The sequence below is a fragment of the Glycine max genome, chromosome 15 (assembly GCF_000004515.6).
Source record: "Glycine max cultivar Williams 82 chromosome 15, Glycine_max_v4.0, whole genome shotgun sequence".
NCBI classification, from domain to species: Eukaryota; Viridiplantae; Streptophyta; class Magnoliopsida; order Fabales; family Fabaceae; genus Glycine; species Glycine max.
Window position 1 is genome coordinate 12,234,858 of NC_038251.2, and position 22,400 is coordinate 12,257,257.

At 34.3% G+C, this 22,400-nt stretch overlaps 1 protein-coding gene across 2 annotated transcripts; it reads right to left on the reverse strand.

Moving 5' to 3' along the window:
• Nucleotides 1-730: 730 nt before the first annotated feature.
• Nucleotides 731-14,991, reverse strand: LOC100819897 (kinesin-like protein KIN-13A). 2 transcript variants are annotated; one of them, XM_041010036.1, is made up of 14 exons: nt 14,927-14,991; nt 14,606-14,782; nt 14,281-14,513; nt 13,519-13,737; nt 12,463-12,642; nt 11,510-11,614; nt 11,294-11,371; nt 11,053-11,134; nt 10,081-10,243; nt 9,339-9,668; nt 2,417-2,635; nt 1,487-2,309; nt 1,250-1,315; nt 731-1,037 (listed from the first exon to the last, which is right to left on the reverse strand). In XM_041010036.1, exons 3-14 carry the CDS (start codon nt 14,446-14,448, stop codon nt 852-854), a joined length of 2,619 nt encoding a protein of 872 aa, XP_040865970.1. In that variant the 5' UTR covers nt 14,449-14,513; nt 14,606-14,782; nt 14,927-14,991; the 3' UTR covers nt 731-851. The 2 variants fall into 2 exon arrangements, with proteins under 2 accessions (XP_040865970.1, XP_003546359.1); XM_003546311.5 differs by lacking the exon at nt 14,927-14,991 and having other exon boundaries at nt 14,606-14,891.
• Nucleotides 14,992-22,400: the final 7,409 nt, after the last annotated feature.

Consider the following 22,400-nt stretch of genomic DNA (forward strand, 5'->3'; position numbering starts at 1 on the left):
CTTTCATGAACGAAAATAACTGCTTACCCTAAAAAAAACTAACATACCCGTGCTAAAGGTTTCACATAATGTAAATGTAAAAGAGAGGTTCATATAGACTTATCCTTCTATATGTAAACAAGTTTTTTCGGATTCAAACCCATGACCTATCGATTACCAACGCACAACTTTGCCATAACAGAGTTGGCCCTCTAAAAGGTGTACCAAATCTACCTAAAAAAGTTCTACATACTGCATTACCACATTATAATTTACAAACCAAGTCATAGTTAACCACATATTTTCATCTCTCCCAATAGAAAAACTAGCGTAACCGATGCCAAAGGCTCCACATAATGCAAAGGTAGAGAGAGGATCATGTACATAGCCTTATATGCAAAAAAAGAAAATTCGAATTCAAACTCATAACCTACTGGTTTACCGCACAACTTCACCATATCAGAGCTGGCCCTCTAAAAACATATGTACAATTGCACCCCCAAGATCTCAAGAACGAATATATATGAAATTTTCCGTATAGATAGAAAAAAAAATATAAAACACATCAATTAAGTATCAGCATTAAATTCTATTTTATTTATTACTTTGCCCACAAACTAAAAATTTTGGGGCAGACAACTTTTTTTTTTTTTTATGACAACGAAGCAGATAACCTACATAGATAACACCAAATTTGCAAAGGCAAGAGGTGGCCCAAAAGTCACACGACTCACACAAGGGCATATACATGTAAGTAAATTCAATTAGAATATATTCAACAAAAGATTTGTTTATATCAAACAAAACCTTTCAACTATATTGCTAATAAACACGAGAATACAGATGACGTTGAATAAGAGAAACCGAGTCTCTTATTGACGGGGAACTCTTTTTCTACTTAGAATTTCTTGCTCTTTTAGTCGATGTTGGAATCTTGCAAGACGAGCTTGAAGACCCACGAGACTAGCTGCTTTGCGAGAAAGCACAAAGCTCAATTTGGTTACATAGTTGTCAATAAGGCTTCCCGGTTGGTCCACCTCTGCCAAGAGTTTCATTTCCTGAAAACCAAAAGGTGAACACAAAATAATAAATTGTCAAGTTATCTGAAATTTAATTTTTTTATTAATTTCCCCTTTTACTATTTTATAAATAAATTTTAAAAATTGAACACAAAAATATAAAGCATAGTAGTTCATGTCAAGGCACTAGAAATTAGAAATTGAATTTCACATGTTATATGTAACCTATAGAAGAACATGTAATAACTCACTTCACGAACAATCTCCATTGTATCTTCAATTTCTTTCCTATGAGCAGCAATTAGCGCTTCTTCCTCCTGCATAAATACAACATAGAAATGAAACAGACAGCATAAACAAGTTTCTACAACAACAAAATCTTATCCTGTTAGATGAGTTTGTTGCATGGATTGCACAATGCCAGCATAAACAAGTTTATATTCAACTAAAAAATGGTAAAAGAATAAGTAATTCCATATTCGACAAACCTCAAGTACTGCACTGACATTCCCATCAGGAGAGGATTCTGTTTCATTAAGCCTGGATCCAGTGGTGATATTGTTATAATTCCCGGTGCTCTGCTGCTTGGAGCTTGTAGTGAAGGTATCAGAGCCGTTGGCATCCCTTTTAATCCAGTTTGCAGGCCTTTCAGACTTTTCATCCTTAGACAAAGTGCTATAACTCCCGGTGCTCTGCTTGGAGCTTGTAGTGACAAGATCAGAACCATTGGCATCCCTTTTCATCCAGTTTGCAGGCCTTTCAGACTTTTCATCCTTAGACACAGTCCCATAATTCCCTGTGCTCTGCTGCTTTGAGCTTGTAGTGAAGAGATCAGAACCGTTGGCATCTTTTTTCATCCAGTTAGCAGGCCTTTCGGATTTTTCATCCTTATAGCCTTTTCTGCGCGGGGGAGACACCTTTTGCACTTTCTCATCCGTATCACTTTGTGAATAAGAGTTCATCTTTTGACTGGTAGAGTCACCATGTGAGTTCTTCACTTCATACCTCTCCCTGTCCACTGAAGCTGAAGGAAAGCCTTTTTCCTCTCCCCCATTTGATAGGTAATTTGAAGAATAACTTAATGGCTGTTTGTCAACAGCAGCTGCTGCAGAGCTGTGCAAAGAATTTTCCTTTTCAACAAATTTCCTGCCCATATCCATTGTTTTCTCTTGACGTTGATCATTCAAATCCTCTGCACCAGCACTGGCTGGAAAGGATGATGTGGATGAAACCTCCTTATTATTAGTTTGTGGTACAGCATTTGGGACCTGGTCTTTTCTAGGATTCCCACTTTTGGATAGACTTTTAACCCTGTTCACATTATGATAGAACAGGCAATATAATCAAACTTAATTTACATAAAAAGGGACCCTGTTTATGAAACATAATGTTAGAGCACATTATGGGGTAACACATACCGATCTGCATATCTCAAGGTATTAAGTGTGTGTTCACATGACCCGGCACCTGGAGATATACAAGAGATCATAACAGTCTTTGAATTACCCACAAAGGAGTCACGAAGCACTTCTGTAAGTTTGCTTCCTCGAAATGGAATATGGATCTGGTCATTGTCTAAAGCACGAATACACTCCTTCAAAGCCAAAAGGCTCTTATTGATTTCTGCTCCTTCAATCCTATAGCAGACATACACAAATAGCATTGAGAATTGATTTGTTAATATAATATGATGTGCTTAATCTGAACAAATAGAAGGATGCCACCAAATCTTGTTTTCAGCAGTTACATCAAAACAACATACTAGAATTTATATAACAAATAACCAAGATGTTGTGTACATTTCGTTTATATTATTAAAGTAATCCTGCATTATCTAAATTTTACAAATCTATCCAAGAAGGAGGCCACCCGCGATTCCCTGTGCCATTTTTTCCTGCTTAGCAAATGCGGCTTTGATGTGATTATGTTGCAATTATCGGCGTTTTAAATTGAAGCATTTTGGGCTCAATTGTGCAAAGAACAGGCCTATTATCTAGTTATAATAATTTGTGCAACTTGGTAGTCCTCAGTTTATATTATTAAATCCAGTTTGAAGTATGAAATAACATCAAAGCAATAACTCAAAATTCTAAGACAGACAACTAAGAAAAATACATATGTAATTTTGTTGTCAGTCCCACATTAAGTAGAATAGGAAGCATTTTGTGGTACCTTATGTCTTGAAACTATCCCACTTAATGGACTAGTCTTTTGAATTGGTCTCTCCTTGGGTGTTAAGTGATAACAATGGTGTTGTTATAATCTCGCATTAAGTAAAATAGGAAGCTCAATGTGGTACTTCAACTATAGGGCACTCTTACCTAATGGACTACTCTTTAGGATTGGGTTCTCCTTGTATGCTCATAACAATTGGTATTTCAATTGAAAGTTGGGCAATGAAAAGGGCTACCTATAGGCAAAGATTAATATGTAATGTACCAAATTCTGATAGGCGAGTGATGATGCAACGGGCGATCATTGAGTCAATGTCAATAAAGTAAAGCCGCAGTGAGCATTGACTCTTAAAAGGGGTGCCAATGTTGTGAGTCCCATATTGAGTAGAATAATGTGGTACTTAAGCCATGAGGATCTCCAACCTAGTGATGAGAGCCCAGCCTAAAAGACTTTTTTTTTTATCAGCAAAAATAATATATATATATATATATATATATATATATATATGTTGAATATTTTAGTATTTATCTATGTTTGGTAGCTTAGTTGGTAAGCTTTATTCAGAAGGCAGCAGTGAATTGTCGCTGTCATAGTCCTTCTCTCTCTCATATGTATTGTATATATATGTATCATTTTGAAATCAATAAAGGTTAAGAGAGAAAGTGAGAATATTACTCAACTCACCTCAGTCTTCAAGTTGGCATCAGAGCAGGTGTCGTCCGCCGCCCGCCGCCGCCATCATTTCAGGCGGTCATTTCTCCGGCGAGACTAGGGTTAGGCTCGCCTTGAAAAGCGTGACCCAGCCCTGGGAAGCGCGTCGCCAACGGAGCCGCCACGCGCCGTCCTTGTCCTGCGCGATCTTCGACGCGTGAAGTCCATGCGCCACCATCTCGACTACGGAATCGTGCCGCGCCACCACCGTTCCCTTCGTCGGCCCCTTCTGAGTCCGTTGCAACCCTCAGTTTTCAGTTTCGTCACGTGGAACGTATCATCCCTATTCTCCTCTCCTTTTTACTCCCTTAGGGTTTCATCTTGTGGGTCAAAATGGCTTCCTTTGGACCTATTTTCTCCTTCTCTGGGACTCCAACCATCACGACTACTAAACTAAACTGGAAAAATTACCCCTCGAGGTCTGCTTCCGTGGAACTTTGGTTTCTCGGTCAAGGACATCATGACCACTTGGAGAAAGCTTCCGATTCCGTTCCAAATGACAAAAGACCTGAATGGGAGAAGTTTGACTATCAACTCTGCACTGTGTTGTGACAATCAGTTGAGCCGGATATTTTGGATATTCTTAGATCATTTAAAACGTGTCGTTCTTTTTGGAAGAAGGCCCAGGAAATTTTTGCCAATGATATCCAAAGCTTGTTTGATGCAACCATGAAGGTTACAGCCCTCAAGCAAACCAGCCATGACATGATTGCTCATGTGGGTAAGGCTCGGGCTGCCGTGGAAGAGCTAAGAAAGTTCCTTGTGGCTGATTGATTGGAAGAAGTGAACAGAAAACTGGAAAAGTTCTACATGGTCCTCATCTTGAGAAGCTTTCACTCAGACTTTGATCATGTGCGTGATCAAGTACTCGCTGGGGATCAGGTTCCATCAATGGATTCCCTCATCACTAGGCTTCTCCGCGTGCCTTATGTATCGAAGGATGAAAATCCTGTTGATGGTGTAGAGACGTCAGCCATGGTTGCATCTCGTGGTATAGGAGGCGGCCGCAACAGTAGAGGAGGCCACAGTGGAAGGGGTGGACGTCCTCATTGCACTTACTGAAAGAAGATGGGTCACATCCAAGAGAATTGTTATTCGTTGCATGGGTTTCCTGACAAGGTTGCACAGGTTTCTAGATCAAAGAAAGCAGAGTCTAAGTTCTCTGATGAGGAGTATCTCTCATCTATACCATGTTTTTCAACAGCATGTATCTCTCAATCCATTGAAGGTCCTAGTCCTTGGATACTCGAATCAGGTGCCTCTGATCATATTTCTGGTAATAAGTCCTCCTTTTCATCCTTTTCCTTTCCAAAAATTCCTCATCTCGTTACTGTAGCTAATGGCTCCGAGGTTGCGTCTCAAGGAAGTGGTCAAGTTTCATTGTCTCCCTCTTTGAAATTAAATTTTGTATTATTCCTTCCTCAGTGTTCCTATAATTTAATCTCATTAAGTCAGTTAACTCGTTCGTTAAATTGTTCAATAACCTTTACTGCTAATTCTTTTGTTATCCAGAAACATGGGACGGAGCGACTGATTGGAGAAGGACATGAATCACGAGGACTTTACTACTTGGAATCCAGTCCACCTGGGTCTTGTTTTGCATGATCGTCTGGGTCACCCAAGTTTACCAAAATTGAAGATGATGGTTCCTAGTCTTAAGAATCTTCGAGTCTTAGATTGTGAGTCTTGTCAACTAGAAAAACATGTCAGGTTATCATTTTCTCAAACTGTACAAAGATGTAATTCGGCTTTCTCTACCATTCATTCTAATATTTGGGGACCACGTTGTGTTACATCTTTTGGTTTTCAATATTTTGTAACCTTCATTGATGAATTCTCCAGATGTACTTGAGTTTATTTAATGAAAGACAGATCTGAACTTTTGCCTATATTCGTGTCATTCTACAATGAGATTGAGAATCAATTTGGAAAAACAACTAAAATTTTCAAAAGTGATAATACTAAAGAGTATTTCTCTCACAATCTTTCTTCTTTTTTGTCTTCCAAAGGTATTCTACATCAGTCCACATGTCCTCACACACCACAACAAAATGGTATAACAGAAAGGAATAATCGTCATTTTCTTGAAATTGCACATTCCCTAATGCTAAATTCAAATGTTCCTACACATCATTGGGGAGATGCGATGCTTACTGCTTGTTTCCTAATCAATAGAATGTCCTCTTCTTCTCTTGAAAACCAAATCCCTCACTCAATTGTCTTTCCTCATGATCCACTATTTCATGTTTCTCCTAAAGTGTTTGGTTGTACTTGTTTTGTCCATAATTTGTCTCCTAGTTTAGACAAACTCTTTGCTAGGTTAGTCAAATGTGTCTTCTTGGGTTATTCTCATCTTCAAAAAGATTACAAGTGTTACTCTTCAACCACGGGACGATACTACATGTCTGCAGATGTAACCTTCTTTGAAGACACACCCTTCTTCTCACCCTCCGTAGACCATTCTTCGTCCCTCCAGGAAGTTCTTCCTATTCCTTCTCCTTGTCCTCTAGATTACTCAGACCAAAATGTCAGTGTTGTCCCATCTTCCTCACCAAATTCACCTGAAGTTGCCTCTCCACCTCTGATTACAGATCAACACAGGACAAAGCAAATTGGATCTTCAGTACCTGAAGCCTCTCCTCATGATCCTCATTCTTCTTCAACCAGTCCTCCACTCATGGATCCTTCCTCTCCTTCCACTTCTTCTCCTCATTCTGACTCACATTGGCCCATTGCCATCAGGAAAGGTACTCGCTCTACTCGTAATCCTCATCCTATTTATAATTTCTTAAGTTATCACCGTTTGTCTCCTTCATATGGTTCCTTTGTTTTCTCATTGTCTTACCTTACTATTCCTTCCACTGTCCGTGAGGCACTTGATCATCCTGGCTGGTGACAGGCTATGATTGATGAAATGCAGACTCTTGAAAATAATGGTACTTGGGAGCTCGTTCCTCTTCCTCCTGGCAAGACAACTATGGGTTGTAGATGGGTCTACACTGTTAAAGTTGGGCCCAATGGTAAGGTTGATTGGCTTAAGGCTCGCTGGGTAGCTAAAGGCTACACACAGGTATATGGCATTGATTATTGTGATACTTTCTCTCCTGTAGCCAAACTCACCACTGTTTGTCTGTTTCTTGCTATGGCTGTCATCCGTCACTGGCCCCTCCATCAACTTGATATTAAAAATGTTTTCCTCCACGGTGATCTTGAGGAGGATATTTATATGGAGCAACCTCCTGGGTTTGTTGCTCAGGGGGAGTATGACCGTGTGTGTAAGCTTCGCCAATCTCTCTATGGGTTGAAGTAATCTCCTCGAACTTGGTTTAGTAAATTTAGTCATGTTGTTCAAATGTTTGGACTGAAACGAAGTGAAGCTGATCACTCTGTATTTTATTGTCAAACATCTACTGAAAAATGTGTTTATCTAATGGTCTATGTTGATGATATAGTGATTACAGGAAATGATACTACTAAGATTGTCCAGCTAAAAGAGCACTTATTCAGCCATTTCCAGACCAAAGATCTGGGATCTTTGAAGTATTTCCTTGGTATTGAAGTGGCTCAATCAGGAGATGGTGTTGTGATCTTCTAGAGGAAGTATGCTCTTGATATTTTAGAAGAAACAGGTATGCAGAATTGTAGACCTGTTGAAAGCCCTATGGATTCAAATCTGAAGCTCATGGCAAATCAAAGTGAAGTTTATCCTGACCCCGAGAGATATAGGAGGCTTGTGGGAAAACTCATTTACCTTACCATTACTAGACCCGATATCTCCTTTGCTCTGGGAGTGGTTAGCCAATTTATGCAGAATCCTCATTTGGACCATTGGAATGTTGTCATGCGTATTCTGAGATATGTTAAGAGAGCTCCTAGACAAGGGTTGTTGTATGAAGACAAGGGTAATACGCAACTATCGGGATATTGTGATGCTGATTGGGCTGGCTGTCCCGTGGATAGGAGGTCTACATCAGGCTATTGTGTCTTCATTGGAGGAAATCTTATCTCTTGGAAAAGCAAGAAACAGACTGTTGTCGCTCGGTCCAGTGCAGAAGCTGAATATCGATCTATGGCTATGGTTACTTGTGAACTCATGTGGATTAAACAATTTTTGCAAGAATTGAGGTTTTGTGAAGAGTTGCAAATGAAGTTGTATTGTGATAATCAAGCTGCTCTTCATATTGCCTCAAACCCAGTCTTTCATGAAAGGACTAAGCACATAGAGATTGATTGTCATTTCATTTGAGAGAAGCTTCTGTCCAAGGAGATTGTCACTGAGTTCATTGGTTCTAACGATCAGCTAGCGGATATTTTGACTAAGTCCTTAAGAGGACCCAAAATTCAGACTATATGTTTCAAGCTTGGTGCATATGATTTATATGCTCCAGCTTGAGGGGGAGTGTTGAATATTTTAGTATTTATCTATGTTTGATAGCTTAGTTGGTAAGCTTTATTCAGAAGGCAGCAATGAATTGTCACTGTCATAGTCCTTCTCTCTCTCTTATGTATTGTATATATATGTATCATTTTGAAATCAATAAAGGTTAAGAGAGAAAGTGAGAACATTACTCAACTCACCTCAGTCTTCAAGTATATATATAAAGGAGTACCAGAGGTACTAAATTACAGAAATAGGAAAAACCATACGAATGGTGCCTGAAGACAGACTGAACATAGTCTGAGAAGGAATCAAACTATGGCTACATTTTAGAATCTACCCCTAGTGCTATTGTATTTGTTCTGTCTTCTACCGATAAAGGAAACCATATCTAATGTTACTTGACCATTGATTAAAGTGTATTGTGAAATCTTTCTCAAAGCCTCTAAGCCACGTCCAAAGTAGGAAAGTTGCATCTTCAAATAATTTGTTGCCATTAAAACTTTCATTTGAGAACAGTATTTTATTTCCAAGCTGCCATATAGCCCAAGTTAAGCCCAGCCTAAAAGACTAATCCATCAAGTGGGAGACATTGACTTAAGTATGACATTGAGCTTCTAATTCTACTCAAGTGAGACTCAACAAATTTACTTTAATATGCACATTACAATGATATCAAATATAAATTCAGTAGCTACCAACGAAGGCTTTTAAGAAGTTCACTCTCAGCCAGAAATATTAAGAAGCAAATAGAATCAGAACAATTAGAGGTTTCATTTTCCTTCAATCAAAACACTTGTTTTTCTAATTGCAATAATCATTTTTACGATAGTTTTGACAATTTTGAGTAAAAAAGCTGATAAAAAGGAAAAGAAGTATATTTTCAGTTCTACAGAAAATTTCAATATTCATCCACCTTAATACCGTCTAGCCAAAAAATTCAGATTATGCACCAAATTGTCAGAATGCAGTGAAATGAGAAATCTTCATGCATAGACTATTCTAGAAAACCCCATCAAGCAGTTGATTTTTCAGGAATTTGAAAAATTAGGAAAACAATTTAGATGTAAAAGTACCGTGTCTGACGATCGTTATCAGTAGTGTCAGCACCTCGTTCACTTCCAGCAAGATCAATAAAAGAAATTTTTCCCACAACCTTCCCACTTCTTGCCTCATTCCCATCATTGTTTCGCTTGCTCGCTTTAACTTCACTGTGCTTCTTTACAGCCAGTTGCAAGATAGCATGTGACCTGGAGGACTCCTCATTAGCACCAGTGGATCCTGTACTTCTTGCAGCACTTCCCTTTTCAATGAATTCTTTGACAATTAGTACATCACAAACTTCAAATTCTTGCAGTCCTACAATACAAACTTGCTGCCGTCCATCTTCCCTCATGCAAAGTTTCCTATTCATATATAGTAATAAATACAGCCATTTAGAAACTGATTTACACTGTATCAAAGAGCAAATAAAACATGCAGGTTGATGCACTAAGTATGGAGACATAAGTAAATGTATACAATTGAGACAGATAGATATTTACATCCATTTACAGCCAAAATCAGAAATATGAATGCTTTATATAAGTTAAAGTTACAAAGTAATACTTGATATTAGAACAGATATTTAGTAAAGCAGTTAAATCCCCAACACAAACATTAAAAATGTGGCATCTTAATTAATGCCCGGATCAATATATAAGGAACTTATACCAAAGGCACACATAATGGCTTCAAGACAGACCATATGGCAAAACTATCATCACATGCATTTACATAACACACCCAACGTAGTCATATAAAAGATTGAATACCCACTTTCTGTCACTAAGAAGATCATAAAGTTTTCCACCATATATCTCAAAGTAGCTAAGCCACAATTTAAATCTCTGATCCCGGTAAACTGGCTGATGCAACTGTCGAACAAGGTCTTCTGCAGCTCTGAGTGGTAAAGGTTGCATTGTGTATGTTTTGCCACTTCCTGAAAGCAAAGCATAATTAGCATCATAATAATGAATGCAAGTGGAGTGGCTGTCTGAGGATCAAGCACAGCAATGGAACATGAATGAACAAACTTATATGCTGCAAACAATTACACATTCAGCTTTATTGAAAAATAAGTATTTCCAGGATAAATTTCACAAAGAAGAATTTGGGTTTGAAGGCCTAACTCAATTCCACAAAATTGGCTTGTAAGGTAAGGATTACCCTAAGTCATATCTCTAGTCAATGTAGGACTAAACACCCCCCCCCCCCCTCGGGGATGCAATTAAGGCGGGTCAAGAGTGACCGAGAATAAGGCAACTTTTCAACATGCCCCTCATGCTAGGGCTATGCCTAGAGCATGGCAATGTAGGTACCCAACAATGGATATAGGATAGGCTTTGATACTATCTTAGAATTTTTGACTTAGGTAATCAACCCATCAATATTAGCTTGTACAATGAGGACTACATTGGTCATAACTTTAGTCGATGAGGGATCTCAACAAGTGATCATTTTTTAGATGTTGAATTTATAGGACTATATCAGACATGCCAGCTATGAACATCACACCCTCCCCTCCAAAAAAAAAAAGACTTAAATGCATTCCTTCCTTGTTCACTAGGTTCTCACACTGAGAACCAAAAATAAATGCTATAAAGCATAAACAAACTAGTAAAGTTAAAAAAAGAAAAAAAAGTACACATTGATAGATAGTATGAAAAAGCTAAAAGCTTTGAAATGTGAAACTGGGTACTGATAGTCCAGCACTAGTATGATATCAATAGCATACAAAAAATTTCTAACCTGTCTGACCATAAGCGAAACAGGTAGCTTTGGTTCGCTCAAATATTGTAGGAATAATTGGTTCAACTGTGCTTCGGTATACCTGTTATTATAAAGCAAGACCAAGATGCACATTCACTTTCATAAACCTCAAATAACAGCAATAACAAAGAAATGAATAGATGATATCAAAACAAATGAATAAGTCATTAATATTAGTAAACAGCAACAAAAATTAATATTGGACAAGACATAGCCTTACTTCATCATTGGTCACATGCTCATCAAGCACAGCATCAAAACAAAACTCATGCTTCTCCACATAAGCTGTCAAATCAACCTTTTCATGATAGAACAAACAGATTTTTTAGTAGTAAAATAAAATGAAAACATCAATGTTAAGATAATTCAACCTTTGAAATGAATATAATTATAATTTATAAATCATATAGTGCTTAAATCCAATGTCTAAACAAACCTTTAGTTTCGGTTCATGGACTGTCAAATATGCATTGCCAGTTACGGTTACAACATCATCCTCCTTCTTAGCAAGCTCCTTCTTGTTTAAAGGCCTTTTGCGTACCTAAGACATGCATTAAAAATGAATTTTTTTTAAAAAATTTAAATAAAAGTAATTACAAATCTCCCTCAAATCTTAAAGAATCAAAATTGCATTTAAAAATTTATTCTCTCCCTAATTATAAGACCCTTTTAACTAATTCACGCCCCTTAAAAAAAGTACTAAATTTAATTAATCACATTAAATATGTCAATTATTTGTATTATCATTCCCAAATTACCCTTTCTTTATCTCTCTATCCACTTAATTATTTCTCATTAATGTTTGGAGAGAGAATAATTAAGTAAGGGTATGTAAGGAAAAAAATTATTAAAGCATCTAGAAATTAGAAAAGAGTCTTATAAAAAGCGACAAACAAATTTTTGAAAAGGGTCTTATAATTAGAGACAGAGGGAGTACAAATTAAAAGAAAATTATTTAAGAGAAATAATGTTTATAGTTATAATGTTATAAACAAAGTATGCATAATTAATTCCCATATAGAATCTTAAAAATATATGTTAAACGAGAAAAGTATTTAAGATTATACATAAGATATGTACAATTAGTTCAAAAGAATTCAAATTAAAAAAAAAAAAAAGAATGGCATATGTCATTCTTTACGGTAGTGTACACCATGAGCATACTCTAATTTAATATATAAATGCAGATTGAAAGTAATTAATATGAGAGAATCAGTAGCTGAAATATTGAGGGAATGAAGGACAGAAACCAAACTTCCAATATGTATTTACTACAACTTTCAATGCATATGGAAGTCCCCAATGCAAAACGTGAAAAATAAGATCTTTCTACAAGTTTTAATGCATAAAAGATTAAGTTATGCATGTGTCTATAAAATTTTGACATACCACAACTTTAATCTTAGCAACATTATTTTCCCTTGTGCTATTCATAGGTAAGGAAATTGATGCATCAGTATCTGCTTCCCCGCTTTCCAGCTTGCTGTTAATTGGATCGAAATCGTCTTCAAATACTCTAGTATCTCCAGGCATGAAGGGTGATGGCTCAAAAGGTTCTGAAACTACATGCTGACAAGAGGGGAAAAAAATTAAAAACAAACACATGCAAGCAAAAATGTGCTTGAAAGCTATTTTAAAGCTGAAGTTAAAAATACAGGGTTTAAATTAAAAGTTAAGCTTTTTGGTAATTTTATAAATTTTTAAGCTTAGAAATACTTATTAAGTTAAAATTTCTTGAGTAGTGTATCCTTAGATCTTGGGATTAGGAATGAAGAAGGAGAAAGAAAAGTAGAAGCCAAAAAGCTCCTAAAACTAAGGGGTCATTTAGTTTGAGAAAATATTTTTGTTATGTTGTTTTCATTGGGTGTTTATACAAAATTTTGATACATGACATTCTTGTAATTAAAAGTGAAAACAAAAAACATTTTCTCAACCTAAATGCTCCCTAACCTTTTTAAAAAACTTATTTTTTATAAAATTCCATTTGGCTTAACTTGTCCTTTTAAGGAGAAGAGTGGCCAGAATAAGCTCGATCAAACACTACCTTGCACTCATACTAAAAGAAAGTTAAGCTAAATGCAAGACTACACGGGATCACAGAGAATAAACATGCACAATTACAAGAAATAACTTCAACAAAAGTTCTAAAGGAAGGTTCAGACATTAAGAATCAAGATTACTGTCTCAATTGCTGGTTGTATAGCCTACAATTTTCTCCATCACCAACACAAATTGTTGCATAAGATGATATAAACAGTTGCATAACTTTTCATGACAAACTGGTAAATTACATGGTCAATTTTACCTGATACATAAATGACATAATGTCAAAATTACATGTTGAACATATTTTCCCTATATACTCTAGTAAATGAACCAGTCTATGGGCTTACTTGAATGAACAGGCCACTATGATATAGTAACTATTACGAATCATATCCATACCTCAGACAAAAGCTCTGTATCATCCATAGCATGAAGATCCAAAAGCCCAGCTCCAAACTCCCCCCTGAACTCAGGAGAATAAAACCCATCCGACCCAGCCACACCTAAAGATTGAGTGGTGGGTGTATATGGCTCCGAACCAGATTCCCCATTAAAATTGAGGTTTCTCATTAACTTTAAAAGCCTCTGCTTCTCCTCAGTAGACTGTGCTCCATAACCCTACAACAACATCACAATCACCCAAGTCACCTCACAAACTACCATCACAAAGAAAAACAAACAACATTTAGCAAATTTGACCTACACTACACTCAATGCAAGCTTCTAAGTTCTAACCATAAGAAAACCGTACCATAATCATCCCTCAAAATGCAGGACAGCTCAAAATTCATAGAGTAATACACCCTAAAAGCAAGCGCTTCAAAATTTCAACTTACTCAAACTTCATCCAAAACAGAAAAAAACCTCACGACACGCATAGTCAACCAGACTCCCCTTTATCAAGCAAAGACCAAATAAAAAATAAAAAAATTCACATAATAATAATTATAATAATAATAATAAATATTAATGTCAATTAATAAATAAATACATTACATAAATAAGAAAGAAATCAAGCAGCAATAGCGTGATGTGCTACTCAACACGTTCCAAACAAAAGAAGGAAATGAAAATTATTATTTATACAAGGAATAATCTCAAGAAAAGGAAAAATTGAGGAATTGCAAAAATCAAAGAGGTTGATTTACGATAATGCGATACCTGCATGAGAAGGTTAGGGAGGAGGCGATGATCGATGGCGGTGGAAGCGAGGGGAGAGGCTAGATGCTGCAGGCCAGCGGACTGCAACCACCGCGCCATTACGGCGTCGCCGGCATCGCCGCCGTGGTCCAGCAGCGCTGCTGCGGCGGCGGCATTGCCCTGCGGCATCTGGCCACTCGCGTGGCGCTGCGAACGTCGTTGAGGCGCCAATTTTCAAGATCTGTTCGCACGCGCTTCGCACCAAACAAACAAATCATCAAAATTAGGACCACAAAAAAAAAAAAGTGAAACGAAAACGAGAAGAGAGAAAAACAACGAGGCTCACGAGAAGAACATGAAAGGTGGGAGAAGTGAACGGAGAACGCAGCCACTGTGGATCTCTTCAAACGATTGCGGTTCAGATCTGAAACCGAGTTCTTCGAAGGAGTGACCGCAACGAAATGGTTTTCGCTTGATTATGGCAGAAGAACGAGAATTCGCGACAAGAAGAGAGAGAAACCCTCTGAATGCAAATTTTGGAGATTAATTAAACGTTAAATATCATCATAATCATAAATATAATAATTATCATAAATTCATAGTAATCGTCTAATTTTCAAATTTATAAAACGGCTACGTTGAACTAACACGCTCGTGGTACTTTTACCGAAAGGTTTTGAAATGTCTAATATGCCCTTGCACTCTCCCTCTCCCTTCCTAACATGCATAGTTGGACATTATGAACCAAACAAACCGCACCGCAACCATCTTACTTTACCATTCCTTTTTTATTTTTATTTTCTTTTTGGCTGGTGGGTACTTTATTTCAGATCAACAGGGGTGGTAAAGTATTCAGAAAAATTAACTAAAATGGTAAAGCGAGTTCAACCTTTTGAGTCAATTCATTTAATCTGTTAAAGATAATGAAGTAGATTAGGTAATTCAACTTATCAAACTCGCTTCCGCCTAATCCATCAATATTTTATATAATTAAAAAATTATATATATAACGAATGGAGTGTTAAAAAGAAATAAATTATTATGTTTTTAATATTTTTTTAAAAAAAATTCTCTTTTATTTTGTCAACTTGACATTTCATGACCAATTCACCTCTAAATTGGGATGGTAGTATTTTTCAGAAGACTTAGTCAACTCATCCTTGTCTTGCTATAAGTGGGTTAATAGGGAGTTGGAGTGAATTGGCCCATTTTATCACCCTACAAGTTATAATGATTGTACATAAATTTTATTTTATTGTTTAATTATTTTTTCTTGGTTCTTAATTCGACAATAAATCATGTGTATCCCCACAACTGATAACTACCGACTAATCTCTTGATAATGTAAGTAATAAAAGAGTAAACTATTCTATGTACAGATATTGCTCTATTTGCATAATTAGATTTCACATATCGAATTATTATCATTTGGTTAAAAACCAAAGTTACTAGTCACTTGTCCTGCATCATATAAGTTTATCTTTTTTTTTCTTATTTCCCTCCTTACTTTTTATTTAATAGTTCATCATATTTATCAATTTCTCTTTTTTTTTTCTCTTCTATCTCTCCTCCTTCTATTCATATACCTAAAAAAATATTAGAATACACATTTAAAATTTTCCTTTCTTTTATCTACTAGAGCAAGACATCTATATCAAGAACTCGTGGCACTTATTGTTGACTCTCATTTTTATATTTCTAACGGATAATTAAGTAGTGATCTAAAAATATGTTCAATGAGGCTAACATTAGGGAAGTGTTTTTTTAAGGGATTTCATACTAATTGGACAAAAGTCCTTTGTTTTGCTGAAGACAAATGTACTATTTTATGTCTTATTATAATTTGATGGTATGGTAATCTTTGGATACAACAAAGATGTTATGTCCTGTGAAAGTACATATGGGTGTCACATGATTTTTATGATGGGAAATTTAAAGCAAAAGAAACAATCTTGTTGTCCAAATCTCCTTTTCCTCTATTAGGTATCACAATTTATCTTTTTTTCCTTTTCATTTAAAATCTAACAAAAAGTACTTCATCCATTAAAAAGAAGTAAAAAAACAACTATCGAAGTTTATGGGATTTCAAGGGTGAGCCTAACGAGGTGAATATAAATTTCAATATCTTATTCAATTTTAAGAGTGTTCACAAATTGAAATGTATCACTATTCACTAACATAACATGTTGGTATGAGTAAAAATTAAATTTAGATTTCTTGATAAAGAAGATATTAGGTTCAAGTTTTTGTGAATGAAAAAAATATATAATTAAAAAGAAAGATTTCATTAAGAGTGTGTTTCGATAGAAAATTTTAACTAAGAAAAGTAATTCAGAGAATTTGAATTTTTATAATCTTGAATTCATTATTTGGATGCTTTATGTGAAGAATTTAAATTTTTGAAATTTTAAAACGGAATTTTAAACAACTAAAAATATAGAATTTTAATTTCCTTTTAAAATGTGAGAAATTCAAATTCTCTTTTTACAAAAGAATCTTCTAGAACATTCGTGTATTTCCTTAATAACTTCATCATATCTTCTACTTGAAAGTTTTCAAAATCCTTAAAATGTTGAAAATTTTCAAATTTAATTTTTTTATTCAAACATAAATTTTAAAAATAAAAGAATTTATATTTTTAAAATTTCTCAGAATTTTAAATTTTCCCATTTAAACACACTCTAAAGATGATTAATGAAGTTTTTTTAGTTTTGTATTTTAATGTGATTTTGATTATTTAACTTAATGTTCAATCATATATGAGGAGACAATAGAGAGGGCGCGAAGTTGGATGAGTGAAATGTCTCAAGATGCATGCACACAACATAATTATTGACCACGTTGTTCAGTTCTACAGTGTTAGTATATTTTGTCAAAGACACACGCTCTAGTGTATAAAAAAAATGAGCATCTTTCCTCTTTTGTTATTTCCCTGGTCCTGAAATTCACGTGAACACGAGTGCTACTCCAAGCAAAGGATAAATGGAAGAATGAAAAATAGCAGAAACTGAAAATTTAAAAAATGATTTTTTTTTATCAAATTGGTTTGAACTTCAAAACTTACTACATGTTGAAAACTTATCCAATTCAAATTAAATTTAAATTTGTTATATATATATATATTTGAGATTATCACATATTTATGTATCCAAAAACTTATACTATAAATAAAGAATTTATCATCTATTGTGTGTTATTTTTTGAGAGATTATGAGATTATCTTTAACGCACAAACATAGAAAATTGATGCAAGTAAACTTGAGTTCACCTGAACCAAACACTTATATACATATGTACTAAACGTAGGTCTAAAGTAAAACATACTAGTACTGCTTATACGCCTATGATCCTATTACTACTATCTACTGGAATGATCCTGAACGCAATAAATGTGGTTATTATGCCAAAAAGGTCAAGGCTGCGTAAGCCTAAGGTCAGGACCAAAGATTTTTACCTCAAATTACTTACAAGCATTTATTAATATTTGGTACAAGTAGGTGTTACCACAAATACCAAACCAAACCGGACATTTTAACCAATTGCACGATGGGCAAGATACACTTTAAACTTTAAAGCATTTCAAACACAATTTATTTCCCAAGCATTGATAATTTGTTAGTGTAGTGTACTGCAATTAATTATGACAACAGTAGTACTACATTGTTAATAAATATAATTAATGTTGTTCTTTTTTGGTGGGTGGTCATCGTGAATTATTAAAATCCCTAATTTGATAAAAGAAAATTCTAAATTGTAGTATGTCAAAAGAAATCGATGTAAAATACCCATGAAAGCTTTCTTAGATGACGCACCTGTTGTCACTTTCACATAAAATAACATTTGGGTTTTTATTTTATTTTATTCTCAAACATGGAAATGAAGAAAGAACACAAAAAAGGGTGTCTTGTTTTGGTCACAATTTTGAAGGAGGATGACGCACATGGATTTCAAAGGGGGCCAGCCGTTTTTCTTTTTTCTTCAAACGAGATAAAAAAAATTATATTAATTTGTGCCTAACTTGTTGTCATACCTTGATTGCAGTTCACTTATAATTGCTGTTTAACAAAAAGTCTTTGCTTTTGCTTAAAGCATGTGAGGTTAATTAGGAACACAAATTTGAAAGATGGATCCATCACTGTTTTGATTTTCTTGACCAAATTAGTTGTTGTATCCTTTCTAAATGTATATCCCCACACCAACATCCAGTGGCGGATTTACAACCAATCAAGAGTGTATATTTGCATCTTCTCATTTTTTAAAATTCATCAAATTTGTAAATAAAATTTTATATTTTTATATTTTATTTCATTTATATTTATATAATTAAACCTATTAATTTTATTTTTTATAACTTACGTCCACTAATTTAGTATCTTGAATCCGTCACTATTAACACTGCATTTTTCGACAATCCAAGTGGGTGGCATGGCCCTCTGCATTAGCTCCTTTCAAATGCTTTTGTTTCTAACCTCATTTTGTTTCCACGTTAACGAATACTATAATGAATCTATCAAAAAGCTACTTAATAAATGATTTAACCTAGAGCAGTACGCCTGTACCAAACCCCTTATAAAATATCTCTTTTTTTCCCACTCTTTAAATGTATTTATGTTTAGATGCTACCAACGATCAGTTTTCACTTTATTATCTTTTGCTTCACAATATTTATCATTTTCCTTTCTATTTCTTTCTTCTTCCTACCTCGACTCACTCATAAATAAGATAGATGCTTATCATTACTCAGTGAAAAAACGAGTTAATATCAACTTTGACCTCAAATGATACTATTTTATTAAATTATATAATAAAACAAAGAAGACTTGATACCATATCTTTGACATGCATATCCTAGTGTGTGCACTGTGCTTGCTTTCAGAAAAGTATAGATAGTGTTACTCAGTTACTGATTCAAAATAAATTTTCCAACACGCCCAAGGCAATGAGGCATGTTAGACGAAAGCCATTGATGTCCCATCTCTTGCGCCCCCAACCCCTCGTTTACAAATAAATTATCTTGCATGACTATGAACACAAAATATTGAATACAAGGTAATAATATTAGATATTTTATAATAGCGTTAACCAAATTAATCTTAATCACCACCAAATGCATTAATCAATTGAGACACAGCTAAAGTTTGAATCTCTGTATGCACTCACGTTAAATATTCGGATGAAGGACTTTATTGTTCACAATGATCCAATTTAGCTTGAGCAAGATTACTTTCCGTTAAGAATATTTGTATGTAGTCTACATCAATATAAAAAAAATTACATAAACTTTTTTAAAGATTTAAAAAAATTACACATCTTTTTTTTTAAAATTCATATAAATCTCTCAGTAAAAAAAGAAGAAGAAGAAGCTAAGAAAGTAAAGGAGGGAGAGAGAAGGAGAAAAAAAAGTAAACCTGTAGGCTACAACTCACCACCAAATGACAAGTCAATAACAAAAATGGGTTCTGCACATATAGATTACACACATCTCCCCTCTATTTTATAATACATCTAAATTTAATGTTATTATTATTGGTATGATGTTAGTTCAGGTAATTTTATGTTGCATCATTGATAGTCTAGTTGGGTAATTTCATTTAGTTTATGAACCCTCTAATTATTCATTTGGCTTATAGGTTTGCTGGAATGAGGCCAATTTAATGGTTTTGTTACTTATTGTGGTATTCATTTAGCTTAAATGTCACATGTCACTTGACTTGTTATTATCAAATGTTTAGTTGACATTTAAGGGGATTAATTTATGTAGGATTTAAAAATTGAGAAAAAATATGTGTAATTTTCTTAAACCTTAAGGAAGGTTTGTATAAATTTAAAAAAAGAGAAACATATGTAATTTCTTTAAACTTTAGGAGAGATTTATGTAATTTACTCATAAAAACATCTTAATGAAGTAATAATATCAATCAAATATAAATGTACTTAATTAGATTAATTATTGATTTGGTTTCTTTATTTTAGAGTAACAATTGTTATTTACTTTTTTTTATAGATACATAGCAAACCAAATAATCGTATGTGTAATGTTCTTAATTATCGACTTCTCAGTTACTCACATTTTATTATATTTTACATGGTGATATTTCACTCAACTTTTTTGTTGATCAGAACCCTCCATAGATAGCACCGGTCAGAATCCTCAATAGGTAACACTTTTTGAGATCTCGATAATATGCTTATGTTGCTTCTAAGATTAATATCTGTCCTCATAAAACAACATGAGACTTTTCAATATCTTTTGTCTTCACTTACGTTTTTTGAAAAACTTTTCAACAAGTCACGTATCTCATAATTACTCTAAATCAAATACGTTTAATTGTAAAATTCTTAAGTAATGAACTAAAAAAAAATAAATGTATTTTGTTGGTATAGATGATACCAATTAATTTCTTTAACACATCTTCAATTTACAAACTCCTACCTACACAATCTTTGAATCTATCTCGTTTTGGTGTGAATCGCACTTGTTATTACAATATGCAAATGTTGAAAATATATAATTTATAAACAAACCCGTATCTAAGAAAAGAAATAAGCTGAATAAGAAATTATGGCTCATACCAACTTTAGGCATGCCGAAATCCCATCAAAATTTTGAACTCTTGGCCTTTTATATATAATAATAATAATAATTAAAATGAATCAAATAATTAAAATGAACAATAAAAAAATGTATAGAGACTTTTCATTGTCTTGTACCTATTACTCATTGTTCCTTATTTCGTGCCTCAACTTTAGAGATGCCACCACCTTTTTCTTCTTTATTTTCAATGCTAGCTAGTGTCACCATTATGACTGTTGTTGCATCCTCCCCTGTCCTTCGGTGTCAATGACTTTTCCCAACCTACATCTCCTTCGGTGACCGATCGGGGAAAGTTTTAGTGTGAAGCAAACGCATGTGAGTATGGTATGCTGAGAATATAGCTATAGAGGTAACTAATGTTTTCTGCATATTCATGTCCGATATAAATATGACATGCGTATGTTTATTATTTTTTGTGTCTTTGTAGTTCAATAACAATCACACGCAATCCAAAATTGAGATTATTTAAATGCTTAGTAGGATTTTTAAAGAAGACTAGTATAAAATACTATCAAGTAAAAAACTATCAATATAAGGTGACTAACACTTATATATAGGTATGGGTACCCTAAATGCCCTGCATATATCAATATATTTCATTTTGCAGATTAAAAAAAACTATTATGCCCTACATATATCAATATATTTCATTTTGCTGATAAAAAAAAAAACTATAAAGTAACAGTGCAACAATACTCCTACACGTAGTGTACGCTCCCAAAAAGTACTACATGTATATATTAAACCCAAGTATCCAACATTTTCTTTCATTTTTTTAGAGACACATGTATCTTTCATTGAAGTTAATATTTTGTTCAAGTCTAATAAAATTATTACAAGTGAAAAAATTTTCTTTTTAAATATATAATGTAACTGCATACACATGATTTAAACTTGAAAATACTAATTAAACTAGAACAATCAGTATCAATTACTCTACCAAACTCGGTGATAACACTTTCCTAAGTTTATTCAAGGGTAGCCTGTTTAACACTCTTTTTTGCACCTATTTTATACCTATAAAATTAAATTTGTACTGAAAAACTTATGATGAGATATTTATTTTAGAAAAAATAAAGAGAAAGGCAAAGAAAAATATAAAAATGAGTGTAAAAAAAGTGCGTTTTGTTTGAGTGAGATAGATACACAGATAGTGATTGCTTAATGAATTTGCATTGTTAGTAAAGTAATCATGGATAAAAACCAAGAAATCCATTGATGTTTTAATGGGAAATTCGAAATTGGCAAGAGATGGATAGCAAAGTGACGACTGTGCATTTTTCATACTAACAAAGGACGGAAAGGTTGAAAAGAATAGTTTTTTTTTTTCTTCTTCTTTTCTATACATTATCTGAATTTAGACAATTACTGGTAATTTGCGTTTACAACATAATTGTGGGTAGTTAACCACTTAAATAGAAACTGCCAGAAATGTAGTATCCGTTATTCTGCAGGATGATATCGTTGCTAGATTTTAGCTTGTTAGTCCCTTCGCTTTGGAATAGGGTTTATCCAGTTAGGAACGTAGTTCAAGTCCTATAATTCA